This window comes from Staurois parvus, unplaced genomic scaffold (assembly GCF_062004578.1).
Source record: "Staurois parvus isolate SC_StPar_1 unplaced genomic scaffold, SC_StPar_1.0 ptg001097l, whole genome shotgun sequence".
Classification (NCBI taxonomy): domain Eukaryota; kingdom Metazoa; phylum Chordata; class Amphibia; order Anura; family Ranidae; genus Staurois; species Staurois parvus.
In genome coordinates, this window is record NW_028318893.1 from 175,419 (window position 1) to 196,433 (window position 21,015).

General features: G+C 41.5%; 1 protein-coding gene across 4 annotated transcripts in view; it reads left to right on the top strand.

Moving 5' to 3' along the window:
- Window positions 1-20,783, top strand: part of LOC149440296 (class I histocompatibility antigen, F10 alpha chain-like) — an 81,201-nt gene extending 60,418 nt beyond the window's left edge. For 2 of the 4 annotated variants that reach the window (XM_089658813.1, XM_089658814.1), the window contains exons 4-7: window positions 6,085-6,363; window positions 10,877-10,990; window positions 11,424-11,465; window positions 14,165-14,217. In XM_089658813.1, the coding sequence (XP_089514939.1) occupies window positions 6,085-6,363; window positions 10,877-10,990; window positions 11,424-11,465; window positions 14,165-14,202 (473 nt within the window). In that variant the 3' untranslated portion in view covers window positions 14,203-14,217. Of the gene's footprint in view, window positions 1-6,084; window positions 6,364-10,876; window positions 10,991-11,423; window positions 11,474-14,164; window positions 14,218-19,166 lie in introns of those variants that run through there. The other 2 variants (XM_089658816.1, XM_089658815.1) reach the window with 2 other exon arrangements.
- The last annotated feature ends 232 nt before the right edge of the window (window positions 20,784-21,015 follow it).

A 21,015-nucleotide genomic window follows, 5' to 3' on the forward strand; every position in this document is an offset into this window, starting at 1 on the left:
GCATAGTCATGTGACTCAAAAAAAGCATCAAAATGCAACACGTGTGCGTTGTCAATGCATTTCAGGCCTGGATCACACCAGCAGTTTGCCTTTTTGTCTGTTTTGTATGTGCATTTTTTACACTTTTTTTAAATGCGTTTAGCATTTTTTAATTTATTTATTTTGACCAACTTGTTGCCGGGCAGATTAAAAACACAAAATGCATCAAAAACTGAATACATGAGTGTTTCCATTTTTGCTGCTTTCAGTGCATTTCTGGCCTGTTTCACACCAATGCAGTTTGCGGTTTTGTCCTTTTTGCAGTGCGTTTTGTGTTTTACACGCATGTTTTTGACACTTTTTTGATGCGGTTTATGTTTTTTGTACGGTGTTTTTTTTTTTTTCGTTTTTTTGGCCAACTTGTTGCTGGACAGATTAAAAACGCATCAAAAAGGCAACACATCAAAAAAGGCATGCTTTCAATGCATTTCAGGCTACACCCTATATACCCTGCATACACTCTACACCCTATATACCCTGTATACACTCTACACCCTATATACCCTGTATACACTCTACACCCTATATACCCTGTATACACTCTACACCCTATATACCCTGTATACACTCTACACCCTATATACCCTGCATACACTCTACACCCTATATACCCTGTATACACTCTACGCCCTTTACACACTGTGTACGCACTATACACCGTATACCAGGGATGCACCAATATACCAGCGGTCAAAATGTATCAGCTGAAAATATTGTTAGCTCTTTGCCGATAGGAAAAAAGAAGCCGATAATGGCTGCTGAAAATGTGCAATTTTGTCATGATTTTACCGCGATTATGGTGCGGTTTTCATAATCATGCGACTCAAAAACCATCAAAATGCAACACATGCATTTTTGATGCATTTTCAATGCATTTCAGGCTTGGTTCACACCAGCAGTTTGTGTTTTGTCTGTTTTGCATGTGCGTTCTTTGACTTTTTTTTGTGCGTTTTGTAAATTTGTTTTCTTTTTTTGGTCAACATGTTGCCGGGCAGATTAAAAATGCAAAATGCATCAAAAACTAAACACATGAGTTTTTGATGCATTTTTGCAGTTTGCAGTGCATTTCAGCCCTGTTTCATACCAATACAGGTTGCGTTTTGTCTGTTTTTCAGTTGTTTTTCAGCGCATTTTTTTTTTCAGGTGTGTTTTTGATGTTTTTTTTAAAGCTTTTTTTTGGGGAGGGGGCAAATTGTTGCTAGGCAGATTAAAAATGCATCAAAAACGAAACACATGAGTTTTTGACACATTTTTGCTGTTTTCAGTGCATTTCCAGCCTGCTTCACACCAATGCAGTTTGCGTTTTGTCCTTTTTGCAGTTCATATTGTGTTTTATGCACGCACGTTTTTGACACCTTTTTTATGTGGTTTACGTTTTTTTATTTTTTATTTAATTTTTTTGGCCAATTTGTTGCAGGGCAGATTAAAAAGCAAAACTTGTGAAAATGCGTCAAAAACGCACTACATGCGTTTTTTGCATCTATTGATTTCTGTTGCACCAAAACCGCACTGTTTTGCATTTAAAAAAAGTCCCTGACCCTTTCTAAAAATGCAGCTGCTCAATAAAGCTCAAAAAAGCATAGATGTGAATGTGTCCCATAGAAAGTCATGTTTAATGGATTGTAGTGCGTTTCTGAAAAAAAAGCCGTAAAAAACGCATTGATGGTAGTCAGGCCTCAATGGGGAGGTGCATTTTTGGTGCGCCCAAAATGCGGCAAGCAGGATTTAACACCAAGTACAACACAAGGGAAGCGCAACAGACAGTGTGAAGACATACATTGAATTTAAAGGGATGCATTTTTCTTTTTTTTTATTCTTGAGCTTTTCTTGTGCCTTTTTTTTTTATCTTTCTTTACTCAAAAGTGCTGCAAAAACTGCTGAGTGTGAAAGCAGCCTATTGCTATGGAGGCCCCCATTGCTCCATTTTTCTATTCGCACATTGAGCTGTGGCTTGGCCCCGCCCCCTCTCTGCTCACTGGCTGTGATTGACAGCATTGGGAGCTAATAGCTCCTGCTTCTGTCTCAGCCAATAAGAAGAGGGAGACCCGGGATGGCCGAGAGTCCAGTGCACATCACTGAAGCGAGAGAGGGCTTAGGTGAGTATTGGGGGTGGGGGGGAAGCTGCAGACAGGTTTTTTTTATCTTCATGCATAGAATGTATGTAGGTAAAAAACCTTGAGCCTTTAGAACCACTCTAAGTACATCCATGTGAACAAGGCCTAAGAATCTAAGGTCACAGAAAAGCTCGATCTGCACAATTGTGCCATGAAAAACTCATTTTATTTTTGGAGCTTTATTTTGGTGGTATTTGATCATCACTGAATTTATTTTTTATTATGTAAATGAAAAAAGACCAAATCTAAAAAAAACAAAATATTTTCTACTTTCTGTTATAGGACATATCCAATAAAATCAAATTTCTTCATAAATTATAAAAAAAAAAAAATCCCAACGTGTGTATTAATTGGTTACAGCGTCTACAAACCATGGTACATACAGTGGGTGTAGAAAATAATCAACCCCCCCCCCCCTTTAAAATAATTACATTTTGTTGCTTTGCAGCCTGAAATGAAGACACAGTTTTTGTTTTATCCAGCTGTATTCACTCAGTGCAACTTATAACATCCGGGTGAAAGATGTAACACCAACATGTCAGAATTTATTTTTTTTTTTTTAAATTCAAAAACCAAATCACTGAGTTGGAAAACGGATCACCCCCCCCCCCCCTAAACATGACTTGTAAACTCAATCAGGTGTAGCTAATCACCTTCTCAATGGCACACAAAACCATTTGATTTTCTACTGTGATCAGCTGTGGTCATTTTGATTAGCTCAGCATAAAAAGAGCTTTCCTGGAGCATTTCAGTCCCTGGTAGTGAAACTGTAGAAAACGATCAATTATGGGTGGCAAGGCACTGTCTAAAGATCTCTGGGATAAAGTTGTGGACAGGCACAAGTCAGGATAAGGATACAAACAAAAATGTCAAATGATTTATCAATGCCTAGAAGCACAGTGAAGCCTATTATTTAGGAGTGGAGGGTATTTGGTACAACACAGACCCCCCCTGGATCAGTCGTCGCTCCAAACTGGATGAAGGAGCCAGGAGGAAACTGGTCAGAGAGGCTACCAAGAGTCCTACAGCAATTCTGAAGCAGTTGCAGGAATCTATGACAAAGAGTGGTCATTGTGTGCATGTGACAACAATATCACAAATCCTCCACAAATGTGGCTTGTATGGGAGGGTGGCAAGAAAAAAGCCCCTCCTCAAGAAAGTCCACATGTAGTCATGACTGAGATTTGCCAAAACACACCTTGAAGATTCTGAGGCCACATAGAAAAAGGTGTTCTGGTCAGATGGGACTAAAATGGAATGATTTGGCCTCAACACTAAATTATATGTCTGGAATCCAATCCATCTCACCATCCAAATCCCACCATTCCTGCAGTAAAGCATGGAGGGGGAATATCCTGGTATGGGGGTTCTCTGCAGCAGGGACTGGAGCACTTCTCAGGATAGAAGGAAAAATGCCATCAAAATTCTGAGGAAAATCATCTGCCCTCTGCCAGAAAGTCCAACATGGCAATGACCCAAAGCACACAGCAAAAAAGACCCCACAGTGGTTGGGGGAGAAATGGGTGACAGTCCTTGCATGGCCGGGTCAGAGCCCAGACTTCACCACTTCAGTACTCTGTACCCAAACTAAATTTTTAGCATTTTGTTCACACAACTAGAGCTTTCATGAGGTGGTACTCGATCACCACTGGGGTTTTTATTTTTTGCTAAATAAACGAAAAAAGACCAAAAGGTTTGAAAAAAAAAACATTTTTCTTTGTTTCTGTTATAAAAATTTGCAAATAAATAAATGTTCTTTGTAAATTTAGGGCAAGATGTATTCTGCTACATTTTTTTGATGAAAATAACCCAAATCAGTGTTTATTATTGTTCTGGACATTAATACTGAAAATGTTATAGGGAACTCCTAACCTCCTATTGATTGGTGGGTCCAAATTAATAAATACTGCAGTGGGGAACAGACACAAAACGATACACTCGGCATCTTTCCAAATAACTGTTGTGTTTATTTGTATTTGAAGTATTTTATACACATGATTATGTAGGGATCACATTAATATTACAATTGTACTTTATGGTAACGAGGGGCGTTACATAGGCAGGCTGATTTCTAATCAGGACTTGGAAGAATGCAAACATGTAATGAGAACATTATTAGTGCCGTGTGCACAATGAGTGCCGTGTACAATACGTAGGCAAAGCACACAAAATAAAATGCAGAATTTACAAATTTCCTTTACAATTATTTAGTCTGTAGGAAAGTTAAAGTTATCGAGTCCACAAACTATGTTCTATATCTGAAAATCGATAAGTCCTGATGTGCTGATGGCGAATCTAATTTCTTGAGACCCAATAATGTCAACAGTACAGATGACCCCTTTTTTTGAAAGTAGACAGTCCGAGGTTTTTAGTAAGAGGCATGGCGAGTGTTTTTTAAGTTTGTAATTTTTTTTTCATACTTTTTTGGAAAATAAAGAAATTTAAATTTTTTTTTCACAAATGTGGGTTTTTTACATACTGTCACCAATGCAGTGCAGCAGCATCATATAACTGGTGTGGCGGTGATCAGGGACACTGCCTGGTGACAGTATGAAGAAAAAAAAGTGTTTCAATGTTTTTTTTATTACGTTTTTTTTTTAAGTTTTTTTTTTCATATTACACATAATACACCTGATGTAATTCAGGTTTTTTTGTTGTCATTGGCCACAGCTAAGCACATGACACAGATGGGCTGTGATTGGCCCAGTCTGCACATGTGACCAATCACAGCTAGTGACACAATTGTGTATAATGGATGGCATGAATGGAAGCCATCCATTGTTTACAATTATCATGTGACCATGTAACATGGTACTGGCAATGGGCCGGTACACAGATCTGTCATTGGCTGGGTCAAAGGTACTCGGCCAGTGACAGATTTCACCACAGTGCAGTTCGATCTCGGAAGGACGTCATGACGCCCACTCGGATCGATGAGAGTCCCGCTCGGACATCATTCTGCTATTGGCCGGACGGGAACAGGTTAAAGACGGCTCTAATCATGTCTCTCTGCAGAGCTGAGAACACGATCCATCACTTCCCCTAGTAAAAGCACCACCTAGTGTACACCAAGCACATAGCTAGGCACACACTTAACCCTTTGATCACCCTAGATGTTAGCCCCTTCCCAGCCAGTGTCATTAGTACAGTGCCGGTGCATATTTTTAGCACTGATCACTGTATTAGTGTCAATGGTTCCCACAAAATGTCAGTTAGTGTAAAAATGTCCACCGCAATATCGCAGTCCCGCTATAAGCCGCTGATCTCCACCATTACTAGTATGAAAAAAAAAATCCTTTATGTACCATAGTTTGTAGATGCTATAACTTTTGTGCAAACTAATCAATATACACTTGTTGGGATTTCTTTTACAAAACTATGTAGCAGAATACATTTTGGTCTAAATTTTATGAAGAAATTTGATTTTTTATTAGATATGTTTTAAAGCAGAAAATACATTTTTTAAAAAAAAAATTGTCACTTTTTTTTGTTTATAGTGCAAAAAGTACATACATTTCATTTTGGTGCAGTGTTGCATGACCGCGCAATTGTCAGTTAAAGTAAAGCAGTGCCGTATTGCAAATAATGGCCTGGTCAGGAAGGGGGGTAAATCCTCTGGAGGACAAGTGGTTAAAAGACAAAAGCGCTGATCAGTGTGAGCCATCCTGGGAGTCAGACAGGCCGCTTCCTGTCAATGAGATGCATGATGGATCGTCTTCTGAAGGGATGTCCTCAGGACTGCTCTGTGTTGATGGATCTACACCCCACTGACATCACTGACAGCTCACCTTCTATTAGAGTGAATGGTGGGGACTGTGGCCTCATAATTCTATGCTGGAGATCATCATACTGTATGTGTCCACATTCATCTCATAGGAGAACATGGATTACATTTGTCAGTAGATCACATACCTTGTTTTCTCTCTCTCAGTGCGTCCAGAGGTGAAGGTGTGGGGCCGCCGTCAGTCGGATGATGTGACCAGACTTCATTGCCTGGTGTACGGGTTTCACCCCCGACCTGTGGATGTGAAGTGGATGAGGAATGGGGAGGACCATGTTCCTTCAGATGAAATGACTCCAATTCTCCCCCATCCTGATGGCACCTATCAGGTCAGAGTCAGTGTGGAAGTCCCAACCAAGGAGGGGGACACTTACTTCTGTCATGTGGAACACAGCAGCCTGGGGGATGAGACTCTCAGTGTGAAATGGGGTGAGTAAGTAGGACTTCTGCTATCTGTCCGTACACCACGGGGTTATTTACTAAAATCTAGCGCAACTCTGTACAGAAACCAATCAGCTTCCAGGTTTTATTGTCAAAGCTTCATTGAACAAGCTGAAGTTAGAAGCTGATTGGCTCCCATGCACAGCTGCACCAGATTCTGAGTGCTCCGGTTTTAGTAAATCCCCCCCTGTGTGTTTATCACAAGTAATGCTAAAATGGAAACATCCTTTGTAATAAGCCGGCTGTGTTTGTGTCACTAAATGAATGAGAACGAGTGCAACCGAGGAACAAAACAAACTACTGAAATACAGAAATAGCATTCAGACCGTACACAGCAGTATCTGGGGTAGTATTTCCTGCACTGAGGCTGGTCGGTGATTTGTTGAGATTTGAAATCCATTTACAATGAAAGATCTGCCTTTGTATGGTTATCTGTAGAAAATTCCAGAATCTCCATGTCATTGGCATGTCATCATTTCATATTGTACCAATGATCACTGTCAGATATATAAGATATATTGTTCTTGATATATAAATCATTAGTTAAAGTATTTCTCCCATGTTCTGTTCTGTAACATTGCCAATGGAGGGATTTGTTCTTCTTTTGTACCTCGGTAACTCTGGATTTAAAGGGTTAATTCATACATAACTGAGAATTTACAGATAAAGTGTTACTAAACCCACAACAGTAAAATCAGTCTGTATATGTTGTAAATCATACTTATTATACTCACTGTGGAACTTAAGAGGGTAATCCTCTGCCTTGTGTAAAAAAAGGCTGTTTGATCCTGTCTTCTCTGATCCTGCCCTTCTTTTGCTGTCCCCAATCCATCAGCCATAGTTAGAGCAGCAGTGGCAAGTCTACACATGCTCTGTATACTGTATTGATAGAGAGTTGTGTTTTTCATTTTTGTTTTTTCTTTTGGGAGAGTGCATGTGATCAGCACGGGGCCAATCAGCGCTATCCAGACAGAGGGTCAGGGGTTATGCAGCCTTGTAGGATAGTCAGAGGAGAATGAAAACTCCTCCTACAAGAGTAGCCAGTGCTCGGCCAGACATTGATAGACGTCACAAGACTACATACTGCTGGTGAGAAAAGGTATTAAGCAGTTTATATTTCCTAAAATGATTGCATTTCCATGTTCTGTGTACTGTGGGAGACCAGATCTAGTGAATGCAGGGTCCAGGGAGACCAGATATAGTGAATGCAGGGTCCAGGGAGACCAGATCTAATGAATGCAGGGTCCGGGGAGAACAGATATAGTGAATGCAGGATCCAGGGAGACCAGATCTAGTGAATGCAGGGTCCAGGGAGACCAGATCTAGTGAATGCAGGGTCCAGGGAGACCAGATCTAGTGAATGCAGGGTCCGGGGAGACCGGATCTAGTGAATGCAGGGTCCGGGGAGACCGGATCTAGTGAATGCAGGGTCCGGGGAGAACAGATATAGTGAATGCAGGGTCCGGGGAGAACAGATATAGTGAATGCAGGGTTCAGGGAGAGCGGATATAGTGTATGCAGGGTCCTGGGTTTAGTAACACTTTAAAGGAGGCCATAGAGGCTGCCATTGCTGACTGGTTGATAATTGCCTGTTTGTCACACTGACCCTTTTGGCTTCACAAACCTAGAACAGGTATACAAATAAACAGTCCAAATTTTACTCTGACTTAGTTGATTTGCATATTTGTTCCAGGTCAGTAACATTGAAAATAATAAAACCAGAGGGTCAGCATGACAGCCAAGTAAATGTCGGACACATTGGCTGGTCCCGAGAGAGGCGTGGAAGGCAATTGTGCAAGCAATCAAGCTGCTAGTTAGCCGAGCTCCAGCTGTAAAAAAACGGTATCGGGGTGATGCCTGCAGCTGCAGGAATCACTCCGGTACAACCAACAAAAACTCCGGAAGTGGCTAGGCTGCTTATGGCCGTGGTTTCACTCTTGCCTCCTCCATAGAGAGTTAATAGTGAAAGGACCACACATAGGCTGGAGCTTTGGGTGGAGAAGAGGACAACACTGGACTGGGGGTGAGGGTAAATCATATTGTTAGATTCTACCCCCTAGACCTACCCCCACTACAAGGGTAGATGTTGACTAACTCCTGTAGCTGGGCTGTATAGTAATGGGGCAGGACCTTTTTTTGTGTAATGAGGTGCATTGATGGTCTATTCAGAAAGCTCTGTTACAGTGAGAATGGGCCCCAGTTATCTGCTTCTACTATTAGTTGCTGTACCATACCAGTGCACTGTGCTGTACACAAACATTATACTGTATATACAGGTGAAACTCGAAAAATTAGAATATGGTGCAAAAGTTCATTTATTTCAGTAATGCAACTTAAAAGGTGAATCTAGTATATGAGATAGACTCATTACATGCAAAGCAAGATAGTTCAAGCCGTGATTTGTCATAATTGTGATGATTATGGCTTACCCCAAATCCACAATCTCAGAAAATTAGAATATTACATGCAATCAATAAAACAAGGATTGTACATAGAACAATATCGGACCTCTGAAAAGTATAAGAATGCATATGTACTCAGTACTTGGTTTGGGACCCTTTTGAAGCAATTACTGCCTCAATGCGGCGTGACATGGAAGCTATCAGCCTGTGGCACTGCTGAGGTGTTATGGAAGACCAGGATGCTTCAATAGCGGCCTTCAGCTCTTCTGCATTGTTCAGTCTCATGTCTCTCATCTTTCTCTTGGCAATGCCCCATAGACTCTATGGGGTTCAGGTCAGGCGAGTTTGCTGGCCAATCAAGCACAGTAATCCCACGGTCATTGAACCAGGTTTTGGTGCTTTTGGCAGTGTGGGCAGGTGCCAAGTCCTGCTGGAAAATGAAGTCAGCATCCCCATAAAGTTCGTCTGCAGAAGGAAGCATGAAGTGCTCCAAAATCTCCTGGTAGACGGCTGCGGTGACCCTGGACTTAATGAAGCACAGTGGGCCAACACCAGCAGATGACATGGCTCCCCAAATCAACACAGACTGTGGAAACTTCCCACTGGACTTCAAGCATCTTGCAGTGTGTGCCTCTCCATTCTTCCTCCATACTCGGGGTCCTTGTGCCTCTCCATTCTCCCTCCATACTCGGGGTCCTTGGGCCTCTCCATTCTTCCTCCATACTCTCGGTCCTTGTGCCTCTCCATTCTTCCTCCATACTCTGGGTCCTTGTGCCTCTCCATACTGCCTCCATACTCGGGGTCCTTGTGCCTCTCCATTCTTCCTCCATACTCGGGGTCCTTGGTTTCCAAATGAAATGCAAAAGTTGCTCTCATCAGAAAAGAGGACTTTGGACCACTAAGCAACAGACCAGGTCTGTTTTTCTTTAGCCCAGGTAAGACGCTTCTGACTTTGTTTGTTGTTCAGGAGCAGCTTGACAAGAGGAATACGACATTTGAAGCCCTTGTCCAGGATCCGTCTGTGTGTGGTGGCTCTTGATGCACTGACTCCAGCCTCAGTCCACTCCTTGTGAAAGTCCCCAACACTTTTGAATGGCCTTTTCCTGACAATCCTCTCCAGGCTGCAGTCATTCCTGCTGCTTGTGCACCTTTTTCTTCCACACTTTTCCCTTCCACATAACTTTCTATTAATGTGCTTTGATACAGCACTTTGGGAACATCCAACTTCTTTTGCAATTACCTTTTGAGGCTTTCCCTCCTTATGGAGGGTGTCAATGATGGTTTTCTGCACAACTGTCAGGTCAGCAGTCTTTCCCATGATTGTGATTCCTACTGAACCAGACTGAGAGACCATTTAAAGGCTCAGGAACCCTTTGCAGGTGTTATGGCTTAATTATCTGATTAGAGGGGGACACTTTGAGCCGAGAATATTGCACCTTTTCACAATATTCTCATTTTCTGAGATTGTGGATTTTGGGTTTTCATGAGCTGTAAGCCATAATCATCACAATTATGACAAATCACGGCTTGAACTATCTTGCTTTGCATGTAATGAGTCTATCTCATATATTAGTTTCACCTTTTAAGTTGCTGCACTGAAATAAATGAACTTTTGCACAATATTCAAATTTTTTGAGTTTCAAAAAACCTCTTTAGCACACCTTCTCTTTGCAAATGATTTGGAAGAATTTCCACCCTTCCCGAGGTGTTCCTTCCACAATGATCACACTAATGCCTGCTGACTGCTCTGTATTATTTATGGTGGACTGGTGATTGTTATCCTTCATGTTCCCCCCCAACACCGCACACATGTTTATGAAGTGTCAGGTCTATTCTACACATTCCAGAAACCCAAATCTCTGTGGACCTGGCTGTGCTGAAATCCATTCTCCTGGCACTGACATCATCCATGTGTGAGTCTGTTTCCTCATTATAGACCATTATATCTCATTTAGTGAATTATAATGTGCACTTGTAATGATATGATGGAACAATGCAGGAACAATGTGCTTCTATGACCTGCAATCAGCTGATTCTGGGACTAAATACACAAGACTGTCAGTAGATCTCACATCATGTTACTTCTGTGTTTCCCCCAGATCCCCCTAAGGACAATACTCCTATAATTATCGGGGCTGTTGTGGTCGTTGCTGTAGCGCTGATTATCGGGGCCGTTATTGGAGTCGTCATATACAGGAAACGCTCCGTTTCAGGTGAGATTACTGCACATTACACACCAGAGCTCTATTCATCATATAGGAGAACCAGACATGAGTCCTACACACTGATCAGCAGGAAGCCCTTGTATATGGACAACGAAGAAAATGATATGTCAGCACAGAGGGATATTTATAGTGGTTGTAAAGGTTCAAGGTTTTTTTACCTTCATGTTTTCTATGCATGAAGGGAAAAAACCTGTGTGCAGCAATGCCCCCAGCGCCCTCATTACTTGCCTGAACCCCATCAAGAGCCATCAATGTGGACAACAGCCTTGTCATTAAAAACAAAGTACCAGCAAATACAGAATAGAGATGTATACTTTTTAAATTGTGATTAATTGAAGATATGTGTGTGACTTATTATATATGAAAGGTTTCAAAAAACTATTTTCTGGTTCCTAATGTATCAAATTCTGTGTTTCTTTAGGAAAGACGCCTGCTGATCGCAATATTTATGTTCCGGCTCCCAGTAAGTAACATTATTATGTGTTCTGTCCCCTCTGCAGTGTTATATTATGGGGGCTGAGCTGTAGAGTGATGCATATTGATCTGATATTGAGGCTATGGTGGATGTATGGTTGTTTTTCCTCCTATAAAGTGCGATTTTTATTTTAATTAAAGAGGCTGTGAAGCCAAATCATAAAACTAGAGGCAACATTGTTTACAGAGATCACACTGGGGACAGGAGTGAAAATGATCTAGAAACAGATTGCATGCTGCGGGTTTATTCTGTGATTATCTATTTTCCAGTTAATTAAAGTATATGTGAACCCTCCCTTGTAAAACAGCCCATTCAGTTTAAAATAGAACTAAAAGGCAAAACATTTGTGTATAGATATAAAGACCATTATAACTACAGTCTGGGTTTTTTGGGGGAGGGGTCATTTTTTTTTTCTTTATAAAGCCTCATGCACACAGGGCATTTTTTTACAGCCATGTTTAGGGGCGTCAGGTGATTTATTTTATTAGTATTATACAGGATTTATATAGCGCCAGCAGTTTGTTCAGATCTTTACAAAATAAAAGAAGACAATACAGTTCAATACAAGAGGGTTAGGAGGGCCCTGATCCTGGGAGCTTGCAATCTAAGAGGGAGGGGCTGGTGGTACAAAAGGTAATAACTGTGGGGGATGGACTGGTAGGAGGAATAGAAGTTTTCAATATTAGCTGAAGGCAGGATAGGCTTCCCTGAAGAGAGAGGTTTTCAGAGATTGCCTAAAAGTGGGCAGAGTAGGCGATAGTCTGATAGATTGGGGTAGAGAGTTCCAGAGGATTTACTTCTTCAAAACAGCCCTCCATGTTATCCTATGTGTCCAGCACACATAGACTTTTAGTAGCAATAGCGTTTATCAGCAGGAAATTAAAGAAAAAAAGGGTCAGTGCGTCTAGTAGCAGCAGCGTTTTGGCAGAAAAACCGCTTGACGTGGGTAAACGCGTCTTAACACTAGGCACGTTTAGCGCTTGAATGTTAATTCATTTCAGTTGCCAGAATAAGTTATCATTCTGGCCAATGAAATGAATTCATGCCCAAGTGCTTGATGCTTGTAAACGCTTGTAAAAGCGTTAGATACTTTTACATGCTTAAGGTGTTTCTTTCTGCAAAAATGCTGCTGCCAGGAGGAAAGCTTTGAGGAGAGGGGGTTTTTTTTTCTGTTTTTTTTTTTTTTTTAAATTTAATGTCCTGTGTGCATGAGGTCTTAGTGATCACATTCTCTCTGTTCTCAGCTGCATAAGGAGCTCAGCGAGATGGGGGAGGAGAAACAGTAGCACACTGAACTTCCCAGTGGGGGTGGCATTTTCTCTGTTTGGTCAGGCTACATGCACACGGGTGCTTTGGCCCATCAGCATCAGATCTGTGTTTTGGACTCCCGGGAGGCATAGGTGCAGCATCCTGCTCTGCTGCCAGCAGCCGGTCAGATCTATGGCAGGTAAAATGACATGGTGGGTGGACGTATGCCCCGATCACAGGATTCCTATGGGAATTGGTACTGATGGGTCAAACTATCTGTGTGCAAGAGGCTGTCTGAGGGCAGGCATTCATATTTCTGTAGGCTGAAACTTGTGGCAAACTTGCTCATCAGAATTGGAGCGGAGTTCCCCCTCAACCCTGGTTTTCGTGTTCTGTCTGTGTATTTGAGGTCTTCCTGGAATCCTCACATCCCCCCTGCATTCCTGTGAGGCAGACTTTATCTCCTGGCAAATGGTGTGGGTCAACCAGGTTAAGACATCCTGCGTCCAGCAGTCATAAAGGTTGTAAGTGTATTTCCTCCCCCATCTTAATCAAGATAAGAAAACTGCACTGTATGTTTCATATCATGGGGGTTGAGTTGTAGTTAGTTTAGAGTTCCCCAATGACTACTCCCAAAACGTGTAGTCAGAGCCCCCCTCCCTGCCCCTGAGAGGAACCGTTAAGAGAGTAAGTGAGTTAGTCTCACAGACACTCACACACACAGGGATCTCCCAGCAACATCGTAACAAGGGGAGATCAAAGAAGCTTTCTGCTCACAACTTGAATTTGCTAAAACCAGGCAAGGCAAGTAACTTACCCTGTATTTTCTCGCTATTCTATGTTTGCTGTGTCTTTGTATACATATATATATTTTTGTGATATCTCTTTGTACATATTTATTTTGCATCCCACGCTTTTAGTAATAAATCTTTCTTTCTGAAAGTGTTAAACTGTTTCTAAGCGCTTACTTGCAATTCACGAATCCCTGCCTTTGAAGAGACGCTACTGTGGTTATATTTCTGTATAGCAAGGTCTGCGGGCCGTGCTATATAGACCAATATTTCAATCATTATAGTGTATATTTAGTAACGGGAGTTTCCCAGTCTCCGACAAAAGTGGTGGTGGCAGTACAGAGGGTTAGTTGCGTAACTAACCCGACCCAGTAACAAGCGCATCCAGGCTGCAGGCACCGATTGTAGTCCATTAGCTGGGCAATCGCTGTGTAGGGTGCAGCTGGGTGGGGCCTTGTTACGCGCGTCACACCGCGGTTTTGGATCGGCCGGCCCTTCGGTCACGAGTTTGGTGAGAAGGTCTGGGGTCTGACGCCGTGGGCGTGACGTATTACTGTTAGTCGCGGCTGTGCGATTGTCGCCTGTTGGTGGCGGCGACCGCGGGTCGTGACAAAACTAACCATAGTTACCAACACATTCTATCTGCAGACAATGAAGAGAATTCTAATAACTCCTCCAGCAACTGAATGTGAGTCCCTGAATGTCATTACCCAGCTGTCTGCTTTGTATCACTATTATACGTCTGTCTCCTGTCTAGTTATGTACAGTAGTACGCATGTTTGTATTCTATGTCACTGATTATCACATTGCTGTGACATCTTTCTTTATCCTCATGAATTGAACATTACCTGTTTATTTAATTACCACCCTATATTATTTCATATGTTCCCTTATCACCACCTTCAACAGATTTTCTCCCTGCTCTTCACAGTAGACATCTCATTGAAACTCACATCTATTGCCAACCTGAATGATATTTTGAGGAGAAAAAACTCCATATGATATTCTTTATGAATACCATAAAAATCCTTAAAACAGTGTGGGAACAATTCACTAAAGCTTATCTCATGATTTAAGTCAGTCACATGACCACATATCACATGTGATACTGAAAATGTCAATTCACTATTGCTAGTATGTGGTATATACTACAAAAACACTCTGTAAATACAGCATAAAAGACCTTTAAAGTCAATTCAAAAAAGGAAATAAATAAATGCATGCGGTAATTTAGTAGTGGTCCAGGCATGCGGTATGTACTGGTATCTGTCAGTACTGTCATGGGTTGTCGAGGACTCCGCGGCTCCCCATTCCTTAACAACCTAAGAGTCATCAGCTGTCAGCGAGGTTCCCCATTGACAGCTGAATGTAAAAAAAAAAAAAAATTGCCGACAATTAATAATTATACATCCCCCTACATCCATACCCAGCCCTTCTGGTCAGGTACAGTATGGGTTTTGAGGGGAACCCCCATGCCAAAGTTAACATCCCCCACACTCCTCCTTAACCATACCAGGCCATATTCCCTCAACAAGGGCCTCTTCCCCACAACCCCGCCCGGTGGTTGTGGGGTCTGGCTTGACAGATCTTAAATATGTAAGGGGTGGATAATGTCACAAAGGGGCGGGATCATATACAGTTGTGTTCAAAATAATAGCAGTCAGACATCACTAACCAGATCAATCACTGTTTTTGGTAGAAATGATATTTCTACATGGCAAATAATTTACTAGCAGGTGTAGTAGAGTAATAGAAATCCAACAGACCCAACAGTCATGACATGCATGCTGCTGATTCTGTGTCATTGAATCACTAATTGAAAGGGGCGTGTTCAAAATAATAGCAGTGTGGAGTTCTATTAGTGAGGTCATTCATTCTTTGAAAAACAGGTGGCAATTATTGCCCTTATTTAAGGAAGGAAGGCAGCAAATGTTCTACATGCTGGTTACAATTGCATTTCTCTCTGAAATTCTGAGGAAAATGGGTCGTTCCAGACATTGTTCAGAAGAACAGCGTACCTTGATTAAAAAGTTGTTTGGAGAGTGGAAAACATATAAAGAAGTGCAGAAAATGATAGGCTGCTCAGCTAAAATGATCGCAAATGCTTTAAAATGGCAACCAAAACCTGAAAGACGTGGAAGAAAGCGAAAAACTACCATTCGAATGGATAGAAGAATAGCCAAAATGGCGCGGACTCAGCCAACAATCAGCTCCAGGAAGATGAAAGAAGGTGTAAAGTTCCCTGTGAGGACTGTTACAATTAGAAGACGCCTATGTGAAGCCAAGCTATCTGCAAGAAGCCCCGCAAAGTCCCACTGTTGAAAAAAAGACATGTGCTGAAGAGGTTACAATTTGCCAAAGAGCACATTGACTGGCCTAAAGAGAAATGGCGCAACATTTTGTGGACTGATGAAAGTAAGATTGTTCTTTTTGGGTCTAGTGGGCGGAGACAGTTTGTCAGACGACCCCCAAACACTGAATTCAAGCCACAGTACACTGTGAAGACCGTGAAGCATGGTGGTGCAAGCATCATGATATGGGGATGTTTCTCATACTACGGTGTTGGGCCTATTTATCGCATACCAGGGATCATGGATCAGTTTGAATACATCAGAATACTTGAAGAGGTCATGCTGCCTTATGCTGAAGAGGAAATGCCCTTGAAATGGGTGTTCCAACAAAACAACGACCCCAAACATACCAGTAAACGTGCAACATCTTGGTTCCAGACCAACAAGATTGATGTTATGGAGTGGCCAGCCCAATCCCCGGATCTTAATCCAATAGAAAACTTGTGGGGTGACATCAAAAATGCAGTTTCTGAGGCAAAACCAAGAAATAGAGAAGAACTGTGGAATGTCGTCCAATCATCCTGGGCTGGAATACCTGCTCACAGGGGCCAGAAGTTGGGTGACTCCATGCAACACAGATGTACAGCAGTTCTCAGAAACAGTGCGACTACAACCAAATATTCATTCAGTGATTCAAAGGAAAGCAAAATCTTCAAACATTTTTCAGTTTATATAGTGAATGTTTGAGTTTGTAAAGAAGAATACAAACACTGCGATTTTTTTGAACCGTCTAATATTCACTTTTCTTCAATTTTTTTAGAGGAACAACACAAATTTGATCTATTTTTCTTCATGTTTTGATTTGGAATAGAATGTGTCGTGTTCCCAATGCATTTGTGTGGATGGAAATAAAAGCTATTAGAAGGATTTTGAGCTTTATTCACTTTTTTCAACACACTGCTATTATTTTGAACACAACTGTACATGTCACTAGGTGAGCACCCCCCTTTTTTTTTCCTCTTTTTTCGGGTAGCAGCGGTGGGCATTGTGATTGACCTTGAATCTACTTAGGGGGACATTCTTTTATTTTTCTTTGTATAATAAATGACTTGTCAAAGACTGTCTCTTGTCATTTTTCACTCTAGTGTTGTTTTTTTTGTTTGTTTGTATTTTGTGAATGGGTAGTGGTATCATGCACTGCATACTCATTCACATTGCTAAAGGGGGCTTCCAGATTCAGATAAGCCCCCTGCCTGCAGACCACCACAACCACCGGCCAGGGTTGTGGGGAAAGACCCTTGTCCCTTTGACAAGGTGCTTTGTGGGGGGGGGGGCACCCCCCATATTGAGGGCACGTGGCCTGGTATGGTTCGGGGGGGAGAGGGCGCTCGCTTGTCCCCCACCCCCCTCTTTTTCTGACGTTCCAAGCTGCATACTCGGATAAGTGTCTGTTATGGATTTTGGGGGGACCCCATGCTTTTTTTTTTACAAATGTCATGGGGGTTCCCCTCAAAGTCCATACCAGACCCGAAGGGCTTGGTATGGATGGAGGGAGACCCCATGCCATTTTTTAAATTATTTTGTTACTTGCCAGCAATTCTCTCTTTTACATTCAGCTGTCAGTGGGGAACCCCTCTGACAGCTGAAACATTAACTGACTTGATAAAATAACTCATGCGGTATTTTAGTAGCGGTTTTTTTTTGTGAATTCAAGCTTTTTTTTTTTTTTAATGCTATGCGGCATCCTACTGCATACTCGGATGAGGTAAGATACCGCTTAGTGAATTGTGCCGTGTTCAGTACATTTTCATGTCTGTGGTAAGTTTTGTGATGTGTAACATTGCCTTTAGTGAAGTAAACAAAATACTATCAAAATAAGCAAAATGCATAAAATCTATCTCTAGTGTTACACCTTTTTTGATTTGAGTCTATTGCCATTTTCATGTGAAGGAGCAAAATATTTTATCAATGGCTGCTAAAGGGTCACTCCACCCAGATCTGATTGGTGGACTGGAGCTCACAGCTTCACCTCCCTTCCCATAGAGTCTGAGAGCTGCATGAACACTCTCTGTGCAGAATATAAATAGGATCCTACAGCGGGGTTTCCCAACAAAGGTTCCTCCAGAGGCGGTTAGGGGTTCCTTGATCAATGAGCAATGTGCCTCTCAGATAAGTTCCCACTGACACCATTGATCTTCATAGCGATCTATAAGGGGCTAATTCCTCCCAATGACCACAAATGTAAGGCGCATTCTTCCCACTGACCATCACACAAATGTATCATGAGTTGTAGATAAAGAATTTTTAGCGGGGGTTCCCTGAGATTGGAGAGTTATGTCAAGGGTTCCTCTATAGAAAAGATTGAGAAGGTCTGTCCTACAGGGAGAATGAGACCTCTCTATTAGATACACCAGGTGTGAGGACACGTCCACCTACTGTATGCCACCAGATCAGGAATTGGTAGTTTGACATCTTCCCATATCTAATACTGAAACATCCATTTGGGGAGATCTCATACTGTAATAGAAGATGTCAGATAATATAATGGAATCATCAGATCTAGATGAGTTCTATAGTCACAACGTTCATTTTATAACATCAGCATTGTGATAACAATACAACCAACTGTTATTCTTCACAATCCAATATAAGTGTACTTCAAACATCTCCTTTCTTGTTATGAGTGCTGCCTGTCTGGGGCCCTCAATTTCCACAATTTCCTGGATTCCCAGCATGCTTTGCAGCTTCTCTCTGCTGTTTGCTTTCCATTTCTAAGGACTACATATCCCATGGTACTTTGCTGCCTGCAAGCAGTGATTCTTGTACTAACTCTGCCTCCTGAGACTCCTCCTCCCAGCACCCAGTTCAGAAGGCAGGCTCTGTGAAATGTGTGACACAGCAGTGCCTATGAACAGGGCAGAGTGAATATGTGTGACAATAGAACTTATTTTAAGATCTGAGAAAACCAGTTTGTTTTCTTCATATTACACACAAATCCTGGAGCCCCTCACCATGTGTAGGCGAAAACCCAACGTGACACATACTGTATCCACCGTCTACAAGCCTGCCACCCAGGGACTTACTGTACAATATACAGTATATTGCAGGGCTGGAAATATGGTGCAGCAAACATAAAAATGTGAAATGTTAAAGGTATATAAAATTATTTATGTAAATATTACAATAACTAATACTATAAGCTCACATATTCTCCTTTACATTGGTGACATTGGGCCCCATCACAAGAAAGGTGACAAAGTGTCAGATCAGAGGTCCTGGTTAGTACAAAGACTTCTGTCATTTATATTATAACATTTACATTGGAGTACAACCAAAAATAAAAATCTCTGTCTTTACAGGATGACAATTGTCTGAAGATCATCAACAAGGAGACGGAAGATATTGATCCCGTTCTGCTTTCAATCTGCCGGCTTGTTTTAGCTTTTATTCTCTACTTTCAGGTGGACCCGTCTTCTATTGAATAATGAGCACTTTGTTCAAGATTTGTGGATTTAAGAATCATCTTTAGATATAAATTTATTTTTAGCATTCTGTTTAAGGACCTCCCCTTCCTGTATTAATTTTGGATGGATGAATTTTTATTGGTGTCTATTACCTGATTGAACGATTTTATCATACTTCCTGTTCTGTCTGACACTCCTCAAAAGAAAGGAATTGGAGGGAAATTTCCCAGACAGGGTCCACACAGCAATAACAATTTTATAGTCCCAACTCTTCCCTACTTTGTCTATAATAATAATAATTAAAAAAAAAGTAAATTTAATAAAAGTATTTCTGCTAAACTGATCTTGCCATATGTGAAATCAGATCTGTGTATTGCAGAGTAGATGGGAAGAATGAACAAATCCTATTTTATTATTAAAGTTGAATACTAGGTTTGCTGTTTCTTGCACAGTTACATTGGCCTGGCTTAGATCAATGTATGTATGTATATCACATTCCTTACAAACCAAATATAAAAATGTGTCAGCACTATATGTATTGTGATTGGATGAAGATGTACACCCCCCCCCCCCCCCCCCCCCAGCCTAACATCCTTCTGCCCTGAATATATTAAACCCTCATATTGTTCAGCAGGTTTTCTCTTCTATGATGACACCCGTTAGACAAGGGGGGGCATCCTTTCCATCATCACTGCTCGTGTTACCGGACACCTAAGGAGATGGGAAAATGCTGCATTTACTTTGTCTCATCAGGAACTCGTTAGTATAAAAAAGTGATAAATTCTTCTTTAAGTTACATTTTGCTGAATGTAAGAAGCTGCTTGGATGGCTGTGAAATGTAAACATTACAGAACAAGTCCAGTTACATGTGACTAAGGCCCGGTTCACACTAGAATGCGGTGCAGGAAATCCGCGATCCATGTGGCTTTCCCACACCGCATTGTAACTGCACTGCCCTTGTGATCTGCAGGGGGGTTAGTGCAATGTTAACGACACCACAAACACAGGTCACAAATGCAGTGCGTATCCTGCGCCAGATTGCGGGGTACAACATGACCGTGTGATCTGGTTGCAGTGCATTTCCAGACTTGGTGCAGAACTTGAGGGCCATTTGAGTGGATTCAAAATAAATTGGTCAGCTTGCACTGCACTGAATCACATGTGAATTGTACAGAATGCAGTGTGCATCCCTGTGTGATCCATAGTGGGAATCTAGGCTAACCCCCGCTAGATATACCATGACCTGGATACATTTCACCCTTCACAGATATATTGCCAAATCTGCATGAACAAGTTACAAGTACAGATTTCCATAAATTTGACAGTCTTTATTTGTAAACATTGTTACTTTCCTGCAAAAACAAAAAAAACTGTTTTGTGAATCTGGTAGTTATCTATGCAAAATTTTGTAATGTAATCAAGATAAATTGTATTTTAATACATTGATATGTTTAGATGATTGCAAATGTCCTTTTTACATATTTGCACTGTCAATAAATTTTTTCTAAACAAGTTTCTATATTTTTCTGATTTGTGGGATGGGGTCCCTGGTGGCACAAATGACTTCACTGGGTTTGTTCAGTAAGGCACCACATAGAGAAAGGATGCCTTGCAGTAATCTCTATCGACCAATCACATTCCAGTATAGTCAGTCTGTGCTGAGAAGGGTCCTATAGTGGGGCAGTGGAAGGGCCGATGTGTGAAATCTGTGCGAGTCTTCATGTGAACTTGTCTGCCATGGTAT